The sequence below is a fragment of the Cyprinus carpio genome, chromosome B2 (genome assembly GCF_018340385.1).
Source record: "Cyprinus carpio isolate SPL01 chromosome B2, ASM1834038v1, whole genome shotgun sequence".
NCBI classification, from domain to species: domain Eukaryota; kingdom Metazoa; phylum Chordata; class Actinopteri; order Cypriniformes; family Cyprinidae; genus Cyprinus; species Cyprinus carpio.
In genome coordinates this window covers 19548055-19568943 of record NC_056598.1, presented here as the reverse complement: position 1 = coordinate 19568943, position 20889 = coordinate 19548055, and the positions used below count along the sequence as shown (strand labels likewise).

General features: G+C 38.6%; 1 protein-coding gene across 1 annotated transcript in view; it reads right to left on the bottom strand.

Moving 5' to 3' along the window:
* LOC109056344 (astrotactin-1-like) overlaps positions 1 to 20889 on the bottom strand; it is a 228090-nt gene that overhangs the window by 77952 nt on the left and 129249 nt on the right. The window contains exons 14-15 of the mRNA XM_042719157.1: positions 20025 to 20152; positions 307 to 411 (exon numbers count right to left, since the gene is read on the bottom strand). Of these exons, the coding sequence (XP_042575091.1) occupies positions 307 to 411; positions 20025 to 20152 (233 nt within the window). The remainder of the gene's footprint in view (positions 1 to 306; positions 412 to 20024; positions 20153 to 20889) is intronic.

Sequence of the window (20889 nt, the reverse complement as noted above, 5' to 3'; positions counted from 1 at the left end):
TACGAAAAGGTATAAACTTCATCTTTAAATTCCCCGGTTTTAAACACATGCAATCTGGTATCAACAGAGCACTGAGAACCACCATTTTTGCTTTATTACTCACCCAGCACAACTGATTTGTTACAGTGAGGGCTCCTCAGTGAGATCACTCCAGTCTATCAAACCAAAAAACTAAAAAAAACCTACAGCTCGCCTGAAACATCTTCCTAACCAACCGAATGTATTGTACACTTGGTCATACATGTTTGTTGTAAATACTTTATCAATATATACATCCATGTAAATGGAAGAGTGAGGGTGTTGTACCTTGGGAGAGGGTCCACTGATTGAGCTTCACATGGTACATAATGGACCGCAGCTTCCAGTGCTGGACCAGTGGATAACCAGTAACCTCACTGTAGTTTACCATACCTAAAATACACAGAAGGTGAGAAACAGTCATGTTTGGGAGAGAGAAAAAAGAAAAAAAAAAATGAAATGAATGAATTATATTATTTCAACACATTCATGGATTTCATACAGAAACAGGAAGTTTTAGAAGGACAAATGTGACCCTGGACCACAAAACCGGTCACAAGTAGCATGTGTATATTCGTAGCAATAGCCAAAAATACATTGTATAGGTGTTACGATATGCTGCTAGAAAGAACATGGAGTCGAGAATAATCGAGAGAGAATTTATTAATCCAACACAGGGGTAAATCCAACATGGAAACAGGAGGAAGACACACGTATGTAACTTGTAGACCAGAAAAACACAGACTGAATAGACTAGGACCTTTAAAGACAGGATAATTGGGGAAACACAGGTAAGTGGAATGACTAAATTAACAGGGACATTGAACACATGGGGAAGAAACTAGACACACCTGGGAACTTATCAAAACAAACACGGGAGACAGAAACTGGGTCACAGGGGCAAAAACACACTAAATGAGTCCAGGGGTGTGACATTACTCCCCCCTCCCGGAAGGTGCATCCTTGCACCGTATAAACCACAAAAGGAGGCGTGGCTGGGAACTTGGGTGGAGGTTCCAGTGAAGGACGGACTCCCGGGAGGGGTCCAGTAGACAGAGACCATGGAGGAAGTAGCCAGGGAGGGAGACAACGGAGGGAGGAGGCAGGAGGGACCTGGAGCCCAGCAGGACCCAGGCCACAGCCATAACAGCCCAAGGTGGAGCCGACGGTGGGAGGCGCCATGGAGGAGGAATGGCCGCCGACTCCAGGGGGCCAAGCAACGGTGGCGGAGCAGGTGGAGGAGGAGCCCGAGGCGGAGAAGGAGAGCTGAAGAGCCAGGGTGACGGGGAGGATCCGAAGGTCCTAGGCGGAACTGATGGCTCTGGCGACCGATGCAGAGATGTGGATCCGGAAGGCCGCGGTGGAGCCAGAGCGACAGAGGACTGAAGTGGAGCCGAGGGGATGAAGGAGCCTGACGGAGCCAGAGGGACGGAGGGAGGAGTCGAAGCCAGAGGTGTGGAGTCCCAAGGTGTAGGATGGTCGACGGCAGACCATGGCGGAGCCGGAGGGACGAGGGAGCCAGGCGGAACTTGTGGACTGCTGGACCACGGCGGAGAGGAGGGACCTAGGAGCCATAGTGGAGCCGACGGGTCAACGGGCCGAGGCGGAGTCCAGGCCTTGAAGGCTGAAGGTGGAGGTAAGGGAGACTCCAGCCACGCTAACGCTGGAGGATGGCAGTCCCGTGGAGTTCGCACCGCAATGATGGTGGGCTGAGGGCAAGCAGAGGGGCTGCCAGATGACAGCGGTGGAGGAGGCAGGAGCAGGTGGGTGGGCAGGCATTTTGGAGGAGCGGCCACAGGAGGACACCTTCTAGAAGCCGGTACTGGGGGACACCGTCTAGGAGCCGGCACTGGAGGGGGCTCTGGGGCTGGATCCAACACTGGAGCAAGCTCTGGCGCTGGAGCCAACACTGGAGCAAGCTCTGGCGATGGAGCCAACACTGGAGCAAGCTCTGGCGCTGGAGCCGACGGTGGACTTAACTGGGGAACAGGAGCCCTTCCTGGGCCTAACTGGAGAACAGGAGCCCATCCTGGGCTTAACTGGGGAACAGGAGCCCATCCTGGGCCTAACTGGGGAACAGGCACTGGGAAATTGGAAGCCCCCTCAGGGCTGGACGAGGAAACCACAGATGAAGGAGGGCTGGATGGGACCAGCGGAGACGTCGGAGAGAGGAGAGGGGGCAGGTCATCCTCCAGTTCAGAGTCCCAGTCTATAAAATCCACCTCCTCATTTTGGCCCTTTTAGTGTTCCATATTTTGCTAACCCTCAGCCGCGATGCAGTGTGCGGAGCTCCACTCAGCACTCACACTGTCCATGGCTTGTATCCTCATGGTGGGCACTGTCGCGGGCCCTTGCACCTGGTCTGATGGGTTGCGCTCTGGCTCTCCCTCATTGGTGGGCTCGGGCTTATGCTCCGTACCGTGGGGAGACGGTGGGCTGGACTCTGGATCGGGAGTGGATCTGGCGAGATCCTCCACAGGGCAGATGGTAAGCGGCAACCCCTTTCTCGCCAGAGTCCACTCCACAAAGGTGGTGAATTCCTCCCGAGGACCATCTTCGGACAGGAGGGCAGAGTCGTCCAGGTAGGTGGTGAGATGGGCTAGCAACAGGAACTTCCTCGTTTGGTCTCCCAAGAGATCGTCCTTCCTGCTCCAGCAGGAGGAGGTGGAATTCGAGTTGAAGGAGGGGATTCATGGACAACACTATGGAAACAAAAGTCAAACATAAAAAACAGAAAACAAACGCATGAAAGAAAAAACACTAATAAAACTAATAAGGCCTTTAATACAGTCACGATACGCTGCCAGAAGGAACACGGAGTCAAGTATAATCGAGAGAGAGTATTTATTAATCCAACACAGGGGTAAAGCCAACACAGGGGTAAAGCCAACATGGAAGACACACATATGTAACTTTGTAGACCCGACAAACACAGACTGAACAGACTAGGACCTTTAAAGACAGGATAATTGGGTAAACACAGGTGAGTGAGATGACTAAATTAACAGGGACATGGAACAGATGGGGAAGAAACTAGACACACCTGGGAACTAATCAAACCAAACACAGGAGACAGAAACTGGGTCACAGGGGCAAAAACACACTAAATGAGTGAGAATTATCGATTTTTCTTTTTTGCCAAAAATCATTAAGATATTAAGTAAAGATCATGTTCCATAAATATATTTTGTAAATCTCCTACTGTAAATATATCAAAACTTAATTTTTGATTAGTAATATCCATTGCTAAGAACTTCATTAGGACAACTTTAAAGACAATTTTCTCAATATTTATTTTTTGCGGCCTCAGATTCCAGATTTTCAAATAGTTGTCTCTCAGCCAAATATTGTCCTATCCTAACAGACTATACATAATTCGAAAGCTTATTCATTCATTCAGCAATTTTTGAGTGAAAATGGTTTCTACACCATTTGTGAACCTGAACCACAAAACCAGTCATAAGGGTCGAGATTGAGATTCAATCTCGACCCTTATGACTGGTTTTGTGGTTCAGGTTCACAAATGGTGTAGAAACCATTTTCACTCAAAAATTGCTAGAAAATTTCACAATTAATTGCAAAGAAATAGCAAGTAACAGAATTAAGTAGAAATATTTAAGGGGTCATCGATGCCCATTTTCAAGTTTCAAGTTGATATGATTATTTGACCCTGCCCCTCTCTTCCGAGCAGCTCTCTGAGGGACTGTTGACTTTAGCCGCATTCATTGTCAAACTTGCTAATTACTAGCACATTATTGCGAAAGGCGATTTGCAAATATTAATTAAAAAAACACTCACTTCTGTTGGTGAAGCTGGATTACAAATGATTAACATGAACATAGATGCATTTAGGTAGATTGGGGGTGCATTCCCTTCAAAAACCAACGTAATCCACTGTGTCTTCAGCGGCTTAGATGTTAGATGACTTAGTAAATGACAACTGCTATGTTCATTATTACATCCAACAACAAAACACAATGGTGGACTGATGACACCTCATTTAGGGAGGGTCTAAGGTAAAACGCAAGTCCAGTCTGTGCTGAAAAGCTACTGTCAATCAAACTATCGTGGGAGGGGATCATCTGAGATCGGCTCGATTTGAGAAAGAGGAAATTATTTAACGAGATAAAAAACAAAAAAAAACAAACAAACAAAAAAAACTCTGGGAGGATTTTTATCATTATAGGGTGGTTGTGTACACACACTGCCAACACACATTTCAGTTCAAACAACTTGTAAAAGTGCATGTAGCATCCGATGACCCCTTTAAAGAAAGACGGAAATAGTATTTTCTAGTAAAATTTATTCCATCAAACTTTGTTTTATTTATACTTAAAAAAAAGTGTAGAAAAAAGTGCAGAAGAGATTGTCCCTCGTTCATCAATATTTTTTTACCCATTTTCCTGGAAAAGAAAGATTGTTTCATTTTATATTACTTTATTGCTTTTCTTTTTCTGTACTTTTAAGAGTGTGTTAGCATACAGATAATCTCACAGCTAACACACATGGACTAAAAGCGAGCAAACTTTAATTATGATTACACTGGGTCTTTAAAAATTAATGTACGTTTATGAAACTAACCGGTTCTGCTTTGTGCTGTGTTGACAGCTGATGCAGAGTAAATGTGACTGTGAATCCCTTAATACACTGACAATCCCAGTATGAAATGATTTTTAGAATAGTGTTTGCTAATCCTAACCTTGCTCAATTGGGTACATTCTCTGCACTTCATGAGCGCATGACTGCATTGCTGCAAAGTGCCCCCTGATCTGCTGTTGCTCGAAAATCACAGTATTTGGATTACACAAAATGAAATGAGGCACAAAAAACAAACAGTTTTTCTGTCAGTTCTAAAATGAGTCCTGAAAATGAAAGCACTGACTTGAAACTAAAATAATAATACAGGATTTCCGATACATTGAGAATGAATCACACTTGTTAATATTGGTGGATTATCTTAAAGTATAAAAATTAAATTTGTTATGTTAAAAGATAACAGTGTTTCCTAGAAAATTCTTACCGTAGAGGATTACCATAGTATTATTAATAGAAGACACAGAGTAGCTCAGCAGATTTGTGTGAATGAAATCCATTGCGGCATTTTTCATTTATCATCCCAACTCTCTTTAACACATGAGCCATCACTTTTTTGCCTGTGGTTACCCTGTGAGCTAAAATCTCACATATCGCCATATGTTGAGAAGGCGGTGTAATCAATCATCTCGTCTCCTACAGCAACTGTCAGCCGTGCCTTGCCATCAAGGGACTACACAGCCATGTTTCAATTTAACCTCACCTTAATATATAGCACATCTGGCTGATCGCACAAATTCAAAGCATATGCGGTCTGCAACATGCTGGCTGGGCATTAGAGCATATTGCTTTCTAAACTTGATCTGTCTTTAGAACTAAACCCATTCTGTTCCCTCTGTAAAAAAATAAATAAAATAATTCCTCTTGACATTATCATGGATTTGCTTCGCTGAATCATTTTAGACCAGCGCTAACATACCACTGATGGATTTGCAGAAATAATGAATTCATAATATCTGTAAGCTGTTGATAGGAGGAATCTCATTATAAACAGAGCACAGGTGCTAGAGACAAAAGCACTACATCATCAGCTCAAAGCCTTTTGTCTTAATGAGCGGGACATTCTTGGACTCTTAATAAGAAAGATGACATAGAGTGTGTTTACAAGTACATGCTGATATGCTCAATAACTTGACAATGTGTAAGGTCATATAAACAACTGTTCTTTTATCAAAGTCTTACATGGCTAAAGTAAACCCAACTGGCACACATTTTCAAAAAAGTGAAATGTAAATGTAAAACAGTGAACTAAAAATGTTAAACAGTCAAGGGAGGGGGGGGGTGGGGGGGTGGGGGGGGTCAGGCTCTCAAGCTAATGTATTAGCATAGTGCCAATGCTGTACGTCAGGCTCATCAGTTAGCTAGCTATATTATATAACAAACCATATTATTTTGATTTCTTTAATTTTTTAATTTTTTTATTATTATTATTATTAGTAGTAGTAGTAGTATTTATTTATTATTATTATTATTATTATTATTATTATTATTATTATTATTATTATTATTATTATTTATTTATTTATTTATTTATTATTTATTTATTTTTTGCAGAAAAAGGAATAAAGACTTTTACATTGTTTAAAAAATAAAACATAAATAAATAATAATAAAAAATAAATCCCCAAAATCCCCAGTGAAAAAATTGTGAAATATTATTACAGTTCAAAATAACTGTATTCTAAATTTCAGCAGTCTTTACTCCAGTCTTCAGTGTTACATGATCCTTCAGAAATCATTCTAATATCCTGATTTGATGCTCAATAATAATAATACTAATAATACTAATAATACTAATAATAATAATAATAATAATAATAATAATAATAATAATAATATCTTATTGTCAATGTTGAAAACAGTTATGTTGCATTTTTGTGAAAACTGTTATACACAAAAAATGTGGGGGTAAAATAAATAAAATAATAATAATAATAATTAATCAGTTTAATTAATTAATAATTTTATTCATTAAATTGCTTAAAAGTGACAGTAAAGAAAATTAATGTTATAAAGATTATATATCAATGATTTGAGCTATCAAGCATCTTTTTTTCACAGTTATTATTTTGTATTATATTGTAAATGTATTTTGTACATGTATAAACACTTATTGACTCACTAACAAAGAGCCCAATTCGTTTGAAGCATAACACCTCCAAATCCATACGCTCCTATGCTCTCTGGGGCAGACGGCTTTCTGACACGGAGCACAAATGTGATGAATAAGCTCCTAAATGCGCTGCTCTTGCACTATGCTCACCTTGTGCAGTTCCCACTTAAAAACTAAAAAGAGAACTTGTGTGCCCCTATAGAGTGCGGCAGTGTCAGAGCGGAGCGCGTCAGAGATTGGATAAATAATAACAAGCGCCGAGTGTACAGCCCCTCTTTTCTTTTTACTCTGCTAAAACCCTCGGCTTCAGAGGGCCATGTCTCCTTTTTACCCCATGGGCGCCTTGCTCTCATTGTCTGACAGAATGATTAATATGACTGAACTTCACATCGCAAACACAAGTTCAGAGGCTGGAGTCATCTTTGCCATTCTGCCGCGTGCCTTTGGGTGGTGGCATCATTAACGGGGAATGATCATGCAGGCAGACAATCAAGGCCCACGCTACCATTTGAATATGAAAGTGAGCACAAAATACCAAGCCTTAAATGAACACACACCCATATCTTTTAAGAAGAGCTGAACAAATGTACACACACATATGCACACTGTCAGACATATATCAAAGTGACAAGACAGGAGAAATCGTAATATCAAATTGCACGCACTCTACGCCCTGAACAGTGGGGCGACAGCCCATAACTCATGAAGGCGTGGGCAAATCTTGCTGTTTAAAATCCCTACACTGGGAGATTCACAGTGACAACCACAGCTAGAAGACATTGTATGGCACATGAAACCCCATTAACAGCTGCACCCTGAGTTCACTCTTGGATGAGCGAAGGAACGGATGACTACAGGGGAAATGATTGAACATTGGCATGTACCTCAAATCGCAACAGGCTTATCTAATATAGGGCTAATGGTAAAGCTGTGAAGTCGACTCAAACTCAGCAGACCGATAAGAGTATAAGGTAAACAAAAAAACAAACAAAAAAAAGGCAAAAAATACCTTAAAAAAGTTAAATATGGTAACATTAAAATAAAATGGTGTTAAGCAAAGACAATGGTTATTTATGGTTATTTATTTCAAGGACCAATTCTCACTATTAACTAGTTGCTTAACATGCAAAGTACTGGTATATTGGCTGTTTATTAGTACTTATAAAGCACATATAAATGCCTTATTCTGCATGACCATATTTTATATCCCTTAATCCTACCCCATAACTAAACTTAACATCTACCTTACTAACTGTTAAAGGAAAAGTTTATTCAAAAAAAAAAAAAAGAAACTGTAAGAATCCGTAAGAACTTTGTTCATCTTTGGAACACAAATTAAGATATTTTTGATGAAATCCGAGAGCTTCCTGATCCTCCATAGACAGCAACAGAACGTTAAAGAACGTCAAAGGCCCGGAAAAGTAGTAAGGACATTGTTAAAAAAGTCAATGTGACATCATTGGTTCAATCGTTATTTTATGAAGCTACAAGAACACATTTTATGTGCAAAGAAAACAAAAATAACAAATTTATTCGACAACTCTTCTCAATTTCTTTTGAACCACTGATGTCACATGGACTATTTTAATTCTGGGCCTTGAATGTGGTAGTTCCATTGTTGTCTATGCAGGGTCAAAAAGCTCTCAGATTTCATCAAAAATATCAACATTTGTGCTCTGAAGATGAACTAAGGTCTTACAGGTTTGGAACGACATGAGGGTGAGTAATTCGATTTTTTGGGGGTGAACTATCCCTTTAATAAGCAGCAAATTAGGACTTTATTAAAGCAGCAGTCATAGTTAATAGTAAGAATTGGTCCCTAAACTGGAGTCTGACCAAAACAATTTTATGTAATATAAATCAACCTTATAAGTAATTAAAGGTTAAAGGTTAAAGTTTTAAATATTTAAAGGTTACGTAGATCAGGTGAAATATTAACACTGAATAATAACACTATGAAATATTTAAAACTCCAAGTGTGAAACTACATTATATTACAGAAACAATTTAATATATTTTACACAATAGTGGGAGTGGAGTGTTAGAGTACAATGCTGACATGGCTGTTAAGTCAAGTGAATTTTTTAAATGAAATGTTGACATCCAGATATGCACACATCCCAAAACATGGCATACAAAAATCAACAATGGTTTCAATCAACCAATATAACCTGAAATGCTCAGAAAACCTAAATCTTTTACAAAAAAAAAAAAAAAAAAAAAAAAAAAAAAAAAAAAACTGATACAATTCCTCTATATTATGGTTAAACATTGTGACCCTGTGGTGCTTCATAAATATTCAACTTTACAAAATTATTGTTAAATTGTTTAATTATGTCAAATTCTGGCACCAGTTTACTCTGCGATTTCAGTAAATTTAGCCTAAAAACAGTAAATTACGTATTTGTTTCTTCACATCATGATAGGATAGGAGAAAGTATTTAACATTGAACTTGCACACTTCTTCTTCAATACCTACTTTGTGTAAACAAATGTAAAATTTACAAATCGTATTCATCAGTCAATTGAGAAACTGACAGAACTTCTTTTAGAACTTTCTTTCAAATTAAAAAGACACAAAGATATCACATTTTCAGCAGCACAAGCACACATGTGAAATGAAATGACTGTGCAGTCTGCATTCTTGTGTGCTGTCAATGACGCTGTGAGGTGTAAATATGTGAAAACAAACACAAGGATAGTCAAATGTTTCTGCTTATTATAGCTCCTTAGTGAAATTTAAAGGACATATTTTGTCTGACATTTACCGCCCTCAAATTAGCATACATGAAGGACGCATGAATCTGAATGCATCCTGTAATTGAGTCAAAAAGTCATGCAAACAAATTAACACAGTAAACAATTTGGCCAACAGGACACTATCCGTCAAGAGGATCTATCTGTTCCAAATATAGATGCTCAAGGAGGAGCAGACACTTCTTAAAAGATCAAGGTGACACACTTTTCCTCTCAGCATTACTGAGGGACGTCTCTATCAGATAGCTACCTCTGTGCTTTACTGGTCACTGGGCCATATGTTGCCGTTTTAATTGAGAGGGACTTTGGGAGAGGGACTATGTGCTCCAGAATGAATCACTGCCACTCAGACTGATGTCAGTGATCAACAAAGGCTTTCCAAACCAGCAAGACCACAGGGAGAACGGATGCTGACACCACCACTGCTGCCTGTATCCTTAACTAGACATGAGCCTATGCACATAAGTTCCTTTTTTCATTCAACTCATTGCCCTAGAACTTCCAGATCCCCATAGATGCCAAAATGGGGATGTTTGCATCGGTCACAGGCATCTGAGGGGCCACCCGTGATGGATCCAGGGCCCATGCTGTGGCACCCACTGTATTAATTATCACATCTAATGTTGTCGGCTAATTAATTGACGTTTACAGCAGGAAATGACTTCAGCAATTCTATGCAATTAATCAGTGTCAAAGAATAAATTAAACCCCAAATGTTATTACCATTGAGGACTGCACCCAAAATTGAATTTTAATGGGGCTTCTTTTTTTTTTCTCTCTGTGTATGCCACATCAAGTTCTTTTTTCAACTAAAATTATGGATTTATTCCACATTTTCATATGGGTGGATATAGTAAAACAAAGAATTTGTGTAGATTATGGTTGAAATAAATGTCTGTAATTCCATCCACAAAAATGGCAAAAATATAATTTTTTTTTAATTAGGAGATGCAATTAGCAGCAAAAAGGTTCAAGCTCCTACATTCTGTAGAACGTTCACACACAACTGATTCCAGTTTGCATAATTATAGAATAATTATCAGTGACGTTCGCAAACTGCTCAACTCAACTTGTAACACAAGCTGGTGTGATATAAGGGACAGAAATGTCACATTGCCTTAGCAACTGTGTTGGGGGTATGTAAGGTAAAGAACAAGTCAAAAGATTGTGAAGAATGTATTTTCAAATACAGCAGAACAGGCAAAGCTGTTTTTACCCTCCGATTCATTTTGAATTGAACTGAACTATTATAGGAGGGTATAATTTTCTTGGCATTCGACAAATGCAGCGTTACGGCAGACAGAAATTCCACATTTGTATATTAATAAGTGACAGATGCAGCACACTAAACAAGCAGCAAAACTTGCACAACATGCTGTCGCTGAAAAGCATAAACAATATATAAACAAAGATAAAAAGGAAATGTGATGTATTCTGGCATCACATATATCAATTAAAAATTAAACTTCACATATCATCCATAGGCTCTGTGAGACATCAACTCAAAAAAACAAACAAACAAACAAACAAAATAATGCATCTAAAATGCAGGACTATATGGTCAAAACTTAAAAAAAAAAAAAAGTCATTTGTTTTCCCCAACATGAAAATAGTGTGCAAATACAGGTATGCCAAAGATGGAAAATTGCATTTTATCTTGGTGAGATGTGCTCAAGAAATAAAGTTAAAGGCAAGCTTTTAACACCTTCTTATTCTTCAGTGTAGTGTACAATGGCTTTGCAATAATCAAAATGCATTAATGGAAAATAACAACAACTTCATAATATAGACACAGAGATGACATTCATGCTGTTAAACAAAAACACAATTCATGATGGGACTATAACTATTGATTATTGAGCGGCTAAGCTATTGTATATTAAGATTACTTTGCTGATGCCACACACAACTTGGGAACTGACTGGAAATGATTCCCTGAAGGTGTGACCTCCTCTTCAATTCCATTTACTGACAGGCCTAATAAAGTATAAATGGCATGAGAAGTTCCCCACTGTGAAGAAAACATCCTAAAGGAGCACTTGTCATAACAAGAATAAACATGAACTGTGTTCTCTATTCTGAGGCTACAATGAACAAATACAAAAGTGGCCTTTTTTTCCCCTCTGCCTTGGCTTTTTTAATTCTGAATTTCACAATAGTATGTAAGAGCCCATCCCTTACATACAAGTGAAATCCAGAATTTACATTTAGTCATTTTGCAGACACTTTTATCCAAAGCAACAGACACAGGAAGTGCTCGTAATACCAAGTTTCAGGCATTTGTTCAAATAAGTACAAGCTAGAAAGGGAAGAAATAAATAAAGATATATATATATATTTTTTTTTCAAGTCAAGTAGCATTGAAAGAGATGAGTTTTCAGCTGTCGCTTAAAAATTGTCAGGGATCCAGCATTCCGGATAGGGGTTGGAAGATCATTCCACCAGCCAGGAATGGTGAACAAGAATGTTCTGTAAATTGATTTTGAGCCTCTCTGTGATGGTACCATGATTCGTCGTTCACTAACGGATCTCAGACTTCTGGAGTAAATGTAGATTCGTAATAGCGAGTGGAAGAAGGCGGGTGCTAAGCCTGTGACTGTTCTATAGCAAGCATCAATGTCTTGAACTTGATGCGAGCCGCAACCCGTAGCCAGTGCAAGGAGATAAATAGAGGTGTAACATGGGGCCTTTTGGGCTCATTGAAGACCAGTTGTGCCGCTGTATTTTTAAACATTTGTAGAGGTTTGATTGTGCTTGATGGAAGTCCAGCCAGAAGAGCATTGCAGTAGTCAAGCCTAGAAATGACAAGGGCATCATCATCAGCATAGCAATGGTAGGAGAAGCCATGTGCCTGTATGATGGGTCCCAGTGATGTAGTGTAAATGGAGAAGAGGAGGGGTCCAAGAACTGATCCCTGAGAAGCCCCAGTGACTAGTTGATGTGCTTTGGATACCTCACCTCCCCATGCCAACCTGAAAGACCTACCAGTGAGATAGGATTCAAACCAGCGAAGTGGATTCCCTGTGATGCCCAGTGATGAGAGTGTGGATAGGGGGATCTGATGATTGACAGTGTCAAAAGCAGCAGATAGATCCAGCAGAATAAGAACTGATGATTTGGAATCAGCTTTTGCAATCCACATGGCTTTCGTGACTGACGCAGTCTCAGTTGAATGACCACTCCTGAAACCTGACTGGTTAGCGTCCAGTTTGTTTTTCTGTGAAAGAAACAATGATACCTGGTTGAAAACAACTCATTCAATGGTTTTCGCTATGAATGGAAGGAGAGAGACAGGTCTGTAGCTATCTGTAAGTGAAGTGTTTAATGTAGGCTTTTTGAGCAGTGGGGTTACCAGTGCCTGCTTGAATGCAGTGGGGAAAGTGCCTGTGAGGTGAGATGTGTTGATGATGTGTGTAAGTGCTGTTAAGAGTGTAGGAGAGATTGCTTGGAGAAGATGTGAGGGGATTGGGTCTAGAGGGCATGTTGTAGGATGGCTGGAGAGAAGAAGTTTTGATACTCCTGTCTCTGTGAGGGGACAGAAGGAAAAGATGGGAGTTTTAGCAGTGGGTGTGGTTGGTTTGAGGTCCTGTGTGTGTGGGGCTGCGAATTGACTACTGATTGTTCTAGTTTTGTTTATGAAGAATGTGGCAAAACCATCAGCTGTTACAGAAGTGGTGGGAGGTGGTGAAGAGGGACAGAGGAGAGAATTAAATGTTTTGAAGAGATTACGTGTGTGGAGTGCTGTTGATCTTGTAGTGGAAATATGAAGATTTGGCAGTATGGACTTTACCAGAGAAAGATGAAAGCAAAGACTGATACATATTCAGGTCTTACGGATCTTTTGATTTGCACCATTTTCTCTCTGTTGCCCTGAGTTTGGTCTGATGCTCACGAAGAACATCGGATAACCAGGGGTTAGAAGGGGCAGCCTGTGCCGGCCTGGAGGAGAAAGGACAAATACTGTCTAGATGAGGTTAAAGTAGAGCATAAAGTGTCAGTTGCGGCATTCACATCCATAGATGAGAAATGGGTAGGTGAGGAAAGAGAGGAGGATACTACAGAGGAAAGATGGGAAGGTGAAAGGGAGCATAGGTTTTGTTTAAAAGTAATGTATAGTGTATAGGGGTTGGTGGCAAAAAGGTAGCAAAATATAATTTAATTGTAATGAAAAATTGGTCAGAGACATGCAGGGGTTCTACCAAACTTTTGTCTGCAATACAACTGCATGTGTAAATTAAGTCAAGTTGGTTGCCTGATTTGTGCGTGCTTGTAGTGGTAAGGTGTTTGAGATCAAATGAAGCACGGAGTGAATGGAAGTCTGTAGCATAAGGTTTGTCTTATGTCTTAAGTTTTCTGGACAAATCCAGGTCTCAGTCAAGCCCAAGATGCAGAATGTGGATTGTAAAGAATAGGCAGAAGTAAAGCCTGCTTTGTTGACAGTTGACTGACAATTCCAGAGATGCACAGAGAAAGAAAGAGGTGCAGTAGAAGATGTAGAGATAGGATGCAGGTTAGCAAGATTGCGTTGCCGTCTGCGTGTGATGTCAGAGCGTTGTTGAGAGACAAACGGAATGTTTTGGAAAGACATTATATAGGTTGAAAAGAGGGGGCAGAAAGGGAGAGTGTGTAAAGGGAAGATAAAAATAATACTTTAGTGCTGGTTTCGTTGCTCAGTGGAGTCTGTCTTCACACGAGGAGGCTGAACACGAGGGCTGGACACTTCCACGTCAGTGCACAAACATCAAAGAAATACACAGTCTAAGAGACTACAGTGAAAACAGCTGTGGCCACCTTCTAATTAGCTCAGCCAATAGCCTATAGCAGGGCAATTGCTCAAATTGAAACTACAGTTCGTACTTAAGTGCAGGAAGAGAGCAATGCAAATAACACAGGCTCCTTCTTAGCCGATGACAATTATCATAATAGAAGTAAGTGTAATCAAAAATACAAACTACAACGAAGTTCAAAGAAATATGTGGACAACAAAATATTCCTTCCTAGCAGCAAGTAATAATTTAAACAAGAGATCTCTATAAAAGAAAAAAAAAAATAAAAAAAATGCAAAAAAAAAAAAAAACAGTCTCTTCTGTTATAATCACTTCTCCCAATTAGTCATTAGTCGATTAGGCAAAAACAGAATTAAACTGTCACAGGTTCTGGATTTGACTTTTATAGCAAACAGGATTCAGAACTTCAATTTAAATATTAATGCAAGGAAGCAGAATTAAAATAATTTAAAATTCAAAGAAATTCATATAAATGACATGACAGAGACAGACAGACAGACAGACAGAGAGAGAGAGAGAGAGAGAGAGAGAGAGAGAGAGAGAGAGAGATTTTCTTGGAAAACATACTCCATTGATCTGTTTTATTTATAACTATGAAAAATAACTTTTACAGTTTAGATATATTGATATATTTAAAACATCATATATACTTAACATGTACTTTATTTCTTATAAACACTGAACAAATGGTGTAGAAATTATTTTCACTCAGAAATTTCTAGTAAATGTCACAATTAATTACAAAGAAACATCAATTATTGAATTAAAACTTTGAATTAAAAAATGCAATTTTAATATAGAAAGACTGAAATAGTATTTTCTTGAAAAACATAATCCAAAAATGTTTTTACAGTGTATATATGTAATTGTATATTGTATATTATCAACATAAGAACACCTCATTTCACAGAAAGCATTGCTTGCATTGATTTCTTATTATTATTATTATTATTATTATTATTATTTTAATTACAATTCAATATATTCTTCTTCTTGACATCCCAATTCAAATTCCAAGTCATGAATAGAAAGGAACCCTATTCTTCAATTGTGCACAACCTTGAAACACATTACAGATATACTAGAGGTGAGAGATAACAGGTTAAAAATAACAAGCACACAAAGTAATAAATCAGAGAAGATGCAGACAAAGTTTTAAAATTCACAGCAAGGTCAACTATCAACTCACAACACCTTCTGCTAGACGGCAAAACTGTCCATGACAGAACTCAAGCAGAAATAACACACTGCTAAGCACTAAAAGAATGGCAGATACTCATCAGTTCCACTCCTTCCCTTGTAGCGACTAGGAAACCTCACGGACTGAAACTGCAAGGTGGTATCTGCACACATGAGCGGTGATGAAAGAAGATCCAAACATGAAACAGGACATCTCCAGCTCATCGATCCTGCCGGGCTATTCTTTGGGATTACAGGAACTCCCACTGCAGAGCATCCACAAAGGCCTAACTTGATTGGATCCATCCGATTAAATCTGGACCTTGTCACTTCTGTGCAGTCTTCAAGAGCTGCATTCGGGAGATTGCCCAAGCACAGCTAATTATAAGAAGGGGTGAGAAATCCATGTGTCAGCCATTTCACTCAACTCTCTTTGCAGTCTCCTTTGTGTTTGATGATCAATGGCATCTATTCATCGCCCGCTCACCACCCGGTACCTGCCCAGCAGGCTGTAGCACCTGTGATGTTTTTGCATCATGTAATGTGTGTATGAAGTAATTTCTTTTAGCGTTTTCATTCCAATTGCCATAAAACCATGCTGGCGTGTGTGTGCCTTTGAAAGAAACCCCAGGCGAATTGTATGTCACAAAGACAAGTGTTGCTTAACCCGGACACCCCACCCTCAAAGAATCTCCATCTGTGGCCATGAATGTGAGTCACCGTTTGCATCAGGAGGCAGAGATGATTTCCCTCCTTTCTTTCTTCCAGCAGGAAATCTGCTTAGTGCCAATGTGCTTGCTACCTGCATTCCAATTAAATCAAGATGTATTTGCCTTTCAAAGCTTCTCTGCCTTCTTCCTCTCCCTTTGGAATAATTGATGGAGTCCTCTGGTCCTATGATGAATGACTTCCAACCCAGAGATGAATAGAAAGATGAATGTGTTGCCCTGAGAGGGTTGGGAGGAACGGCTCCAGGAGTGCTGACATAGTGACAAATACACTGACCGTCGCACCAACTTGCCAAAATCAGCGAGGGAGGGTGGCAGAGGCCAGACAACTTCAACGACCGCTCGGGTATGTGCCACTTGCCCGTACCATACCCAATTACCTGAGCTAGTAACTAATTTAACCTCAGGTGAGTTTCAGAACTGACACCTCGAGACAGTCGAGGGAAAAATGCAGTGATGATGTATTAAGGGCATGGGCGAGAAACAAAAGCTTATCTTAAAACAGGTGTTCAAACATTTTTTACCCCACTTTTTAAATGCTGCCGCAAAGAATTTTGCAACGAGGTTACAACAAGCAACAAGAAAGAAACACTTCATTTAAAACTTGACTGTGACTTAAAGGGAAAATAAAATCAATACAAAACAAGGATATATGAAGTCTTGTAATTTCCCACATATCACACAAAATAGCATGTAGATAACTTTTTTTTAAAAATGTTTTTAGAAGTCTCTTATGCTCACCATGGCTGATGTATTTGATCAAAAAAAAAACAGTAAAAACAGTAGAATATTATTTACATTTAAAAGAACTGCTTTATGTTTAATATATTTTAAAATGTCATTTATTCCTGGAACGGCAAAGCTGAATTTTTAGGAGCAATTACTCCAGGCTTCAGTGTCACATGATCCTTCAGAAATCATTCTAATATGCAGAATATCAGTATTGAAAACAGTTGTGTTTGTGCTTTTGTGGAAACTGTGGTTAAAACAAAACAAAATAATAAAATGAAGCATTTATTTGAAGAACAAATATTTAGCAACTTTGATAAAAGGCCTTAATGTCACTTTTGACCTATTTTTTTATATAAATACATAAAATAACTAATCTTACTAACCCCACATAGTTGGTCTTGTGCATCAGCCAATCAGAAACATTAATCTGCAAATGTTTAAGACAACTGTTTTCATATCATTAGTACAGTACAACTGAAAGGGATAATTCACCCAAAAATCAAAATTCTATCTTCGTTTGCTCAAAATATAATAATTTCAAACCTGTATGACTTTCTTCAAACATTCTTCAAAATTCTTCTTTTGTGTTTCCCAGAAGAAAGAAACAACATTAAGATATTGCCTCATTTTATATCTCTATTTAATTCCCTCTTGTTACACATTTAAACTGACTGTAACAGCCTGAGAAAAAATCTTGTGTAACACAAAAAGAGCTTTACTTGACTTGAATCAAAGTGTTCTGCTGGTGAGAGGACAGAAGATGTGCACTCCAAAGAGCTTTATATGGATGTAATTAAAAGTCTGAATGGCGTACATGTGTCTAATATGACTAATGAGTCATGTATTATGCATAATTTGCAGTTCTTGCAGTAGAGGAGCTTGGAGAGCATCAGGTGCTGGGGTGATGAGTCTGAAGGGTTGGAGAGCTCCGCATCGAATCACCTGCCTCGTACGCCTCCCTCCCAGGCCTGCAGCACATCACACTGCAATAGATAAATAACCTCTGTCTTCACAGCCAAGGCCTCAAGCATGACTGACAGAGGATGACTCTTCTAGATTACCCATTTTAATCTTTCTGCAAGTATCCATATGACCTCTCATAAGTCTCACCTGATGCCATGACCATTATGTCTGAAGACCAGCTATGTCAACCATTGTTTCATTGAGTGAATGCACCTGCACTCCCCTCAAGCAATATTAAAGACCCACACCGGTCCATTTCAAATACTTATGACCTTTAGACTGCATTACAAATTGGAGTTGAATGGTGGTAGGGGAATCAAGTTAGCCATAATAAAATTGCTGTAAAATGTGATAAATGTCAGCTTTTCCTTCTCTAAATTTAGCACAAGGCAAAACTAGCTGTTCAACAACTAGAGCTGGGAATTTAAAATGTTCATTTACAACAATCAAAAAAGAAAAAAAACTGAATTACAAATTCAGTCTAGATTTTACAGCCATCCATAAAGTGAAGAATGCTTCATATCTATTTAAGGACTTATGACAAGATACATATGAAAAGATATAATATATAAAGAAACACAAATATATATGTATTACAGTACATAACATGCTGTAGCTGCAAATTGCTGCCGGACACAGAAAACATAAACAAGCACATACAATTTCTATTCTGCTTGGCATTTCCTGCTGTTTATTTTACATCAGACCTTAAGGACTGTAATCCTTCATTCTTTGGCAGTATGATATGGGTGGCCAAAGCCAGAGGGGACGAGTATGATGAAAGATGCAGCATTCTGAAGACTCATTTGACGGTACAGGATTTCCCTGCTCCCCTTTTCTTTCTTATTAACGGGAGCATAAAGTTGACCCCCCACAGTATTTGGGGAAAGGGGCTGCCATGCTGAATACGTGTAGCATGGTACACTCAAGAGGGGAGTCAGATTGGTCAGCTAATGAGTTCTGACAGAGGCAGCAGAAGACAGAAGCTCCTGAAAAATGATTTTGTTAATACCCTATCCGTTTTCTGCCTCTTCATCATCCACTTGAACTGGCAGGAGATAATGTGAACCAGTCGAGTTGTTGCAAATTTTAAGAATATTTATAACATATGCACACAAACACAAACACTGAAGATGGATGTGGAATGTCTTGACCTGGATTGACTTTGAATAATTTTCCCTTCTTAAAAAGCAATTAAATAAGCAATAAAGTACTAGAGGCTTTGCAGTTGTATGACAAGCAGCTATATGTGCAGTGCAATGAAGCCAGGACTATATGTTTTATTAAAGCAGTTGTATCATTACAAATGCAGAATGGACTTGTTGTGATCATGCTTAGAAAGAAATCCATGTGAAGAGAGTTACTATTATGGATTTAGCAGCAAAGAAGAGGAATTACTTAAATAAGGTCAAGAGCGAGATAAAGAGGCTTATTTAATCAAGACAAACATTCATAATCTCTAAGACTAATAGAATGTTTTCAAAGCTTAAAATTGCAATTTGTTTATATATCTCTTGATAGTGCAAAAAACAATATACATAAAATGCAAACCAAAAAAAGGGGGGAGATTAAAAAGAAATACTTTTGAATAACAAAGTATGAGTGGATATAACAATGCATTTTGTCCATTATTACTCATATTTACGACATTCTCATACAGAAATATAAATATTTGATCAAATTTTCATACACATATAAAATATTAATATTCGTGCTATTCAAGGGTGCCCTCTTTCTTTCATTCTTGTTAATCTTTTCACAAAGTTTGCATTCTTTTTGGACTTCTATTGAAATATACACAGTGTGACTCAGCATTCTGAGCCAACAGAACACAACACCAAGCTCTGCTATGCATGAGTCACTGACTGACAAGATAAAGCCTTTTAGCCTGTTATTTCATGAGGTGGCCTCAGTGAAGCAGTTATAATATTTATCATAAGATATTGTCACTCAGCTTATGTAACACTGCTAGTGCCAACACCATCAAATAACACTGCTCCTCTAATGAATAAGGTAACAGATTACACAATTCCGAACTGTTTTTAAATCTTAAAATGGTAATACAAATCTGTACAGGGTGGCTTCTTACAACAGTACAAACTAATGTAGCCACTGAAATGTTGAGTGATGGATCAGGAATTTATAGGTTCTTACCAGTCAGGTACTCTGGATCAGGCACTGGGTCAGACAGCTCCTCATGACACTGGGCTTCAGTTGGAACAGATGCAACCACCATGCCATCCGGGAGCTGCTGCTCGATGCCACGGGCAAAGTTCTTCTGCCTAGACAGCAGAAGATAAAGGAGACAATCTACTCAAAACACAGTCCCATGTTCATTCACCCGTCAATCATTCAAATCCTACATTTCTGCCACATCACTGTAGCAAAACCTATAAAAAAAATATACGATTGTGACTTTCTTCATCGTTTGTTAAAAGCTCATAATGTTAGTGTTTACGGGCTATTTTGATGTAGGCCACTTTATCCATATTTCATAATATTTTCTTATTCTTTCTTCTCTTCATTTAGCATTACTTTTCTAATAGACCATTTTATTGATTCAATTGCCATGAAGCACCACATTTTTGCAATTAGCAGGTAATTTAAGTAACTTATATAAAATGTAAACAAAATTTTTTATTAAAAATATTTAAGAGCACTAAGTGAAAATAGCTTTAGATGCTATTTACACTGAGTGAAAATATCATTATTTTCTTTGCACTAATTGTAAATAAATAGTTAGATGCAATTTGCACTGAGGGTAAATACTGTTGGATGCTATTTATATATATTTATACTTTCACCTTAGTGTATTATAGTACATTGTATAACAGTATGCTGCATAATCAGTGTATAGGTTTCTATTTATTAAAATAATAAATAAATGCTGCCTTATTGGGAACTCGAGGCAGATTTGAACTTTGGTCAGTCAGTATTTGCACTTAGTGGAAACAGACATTCTATTTATTTGTTAAGAATATTTGTTTTAGATAAAATATGAATAATAATAATAAATAAT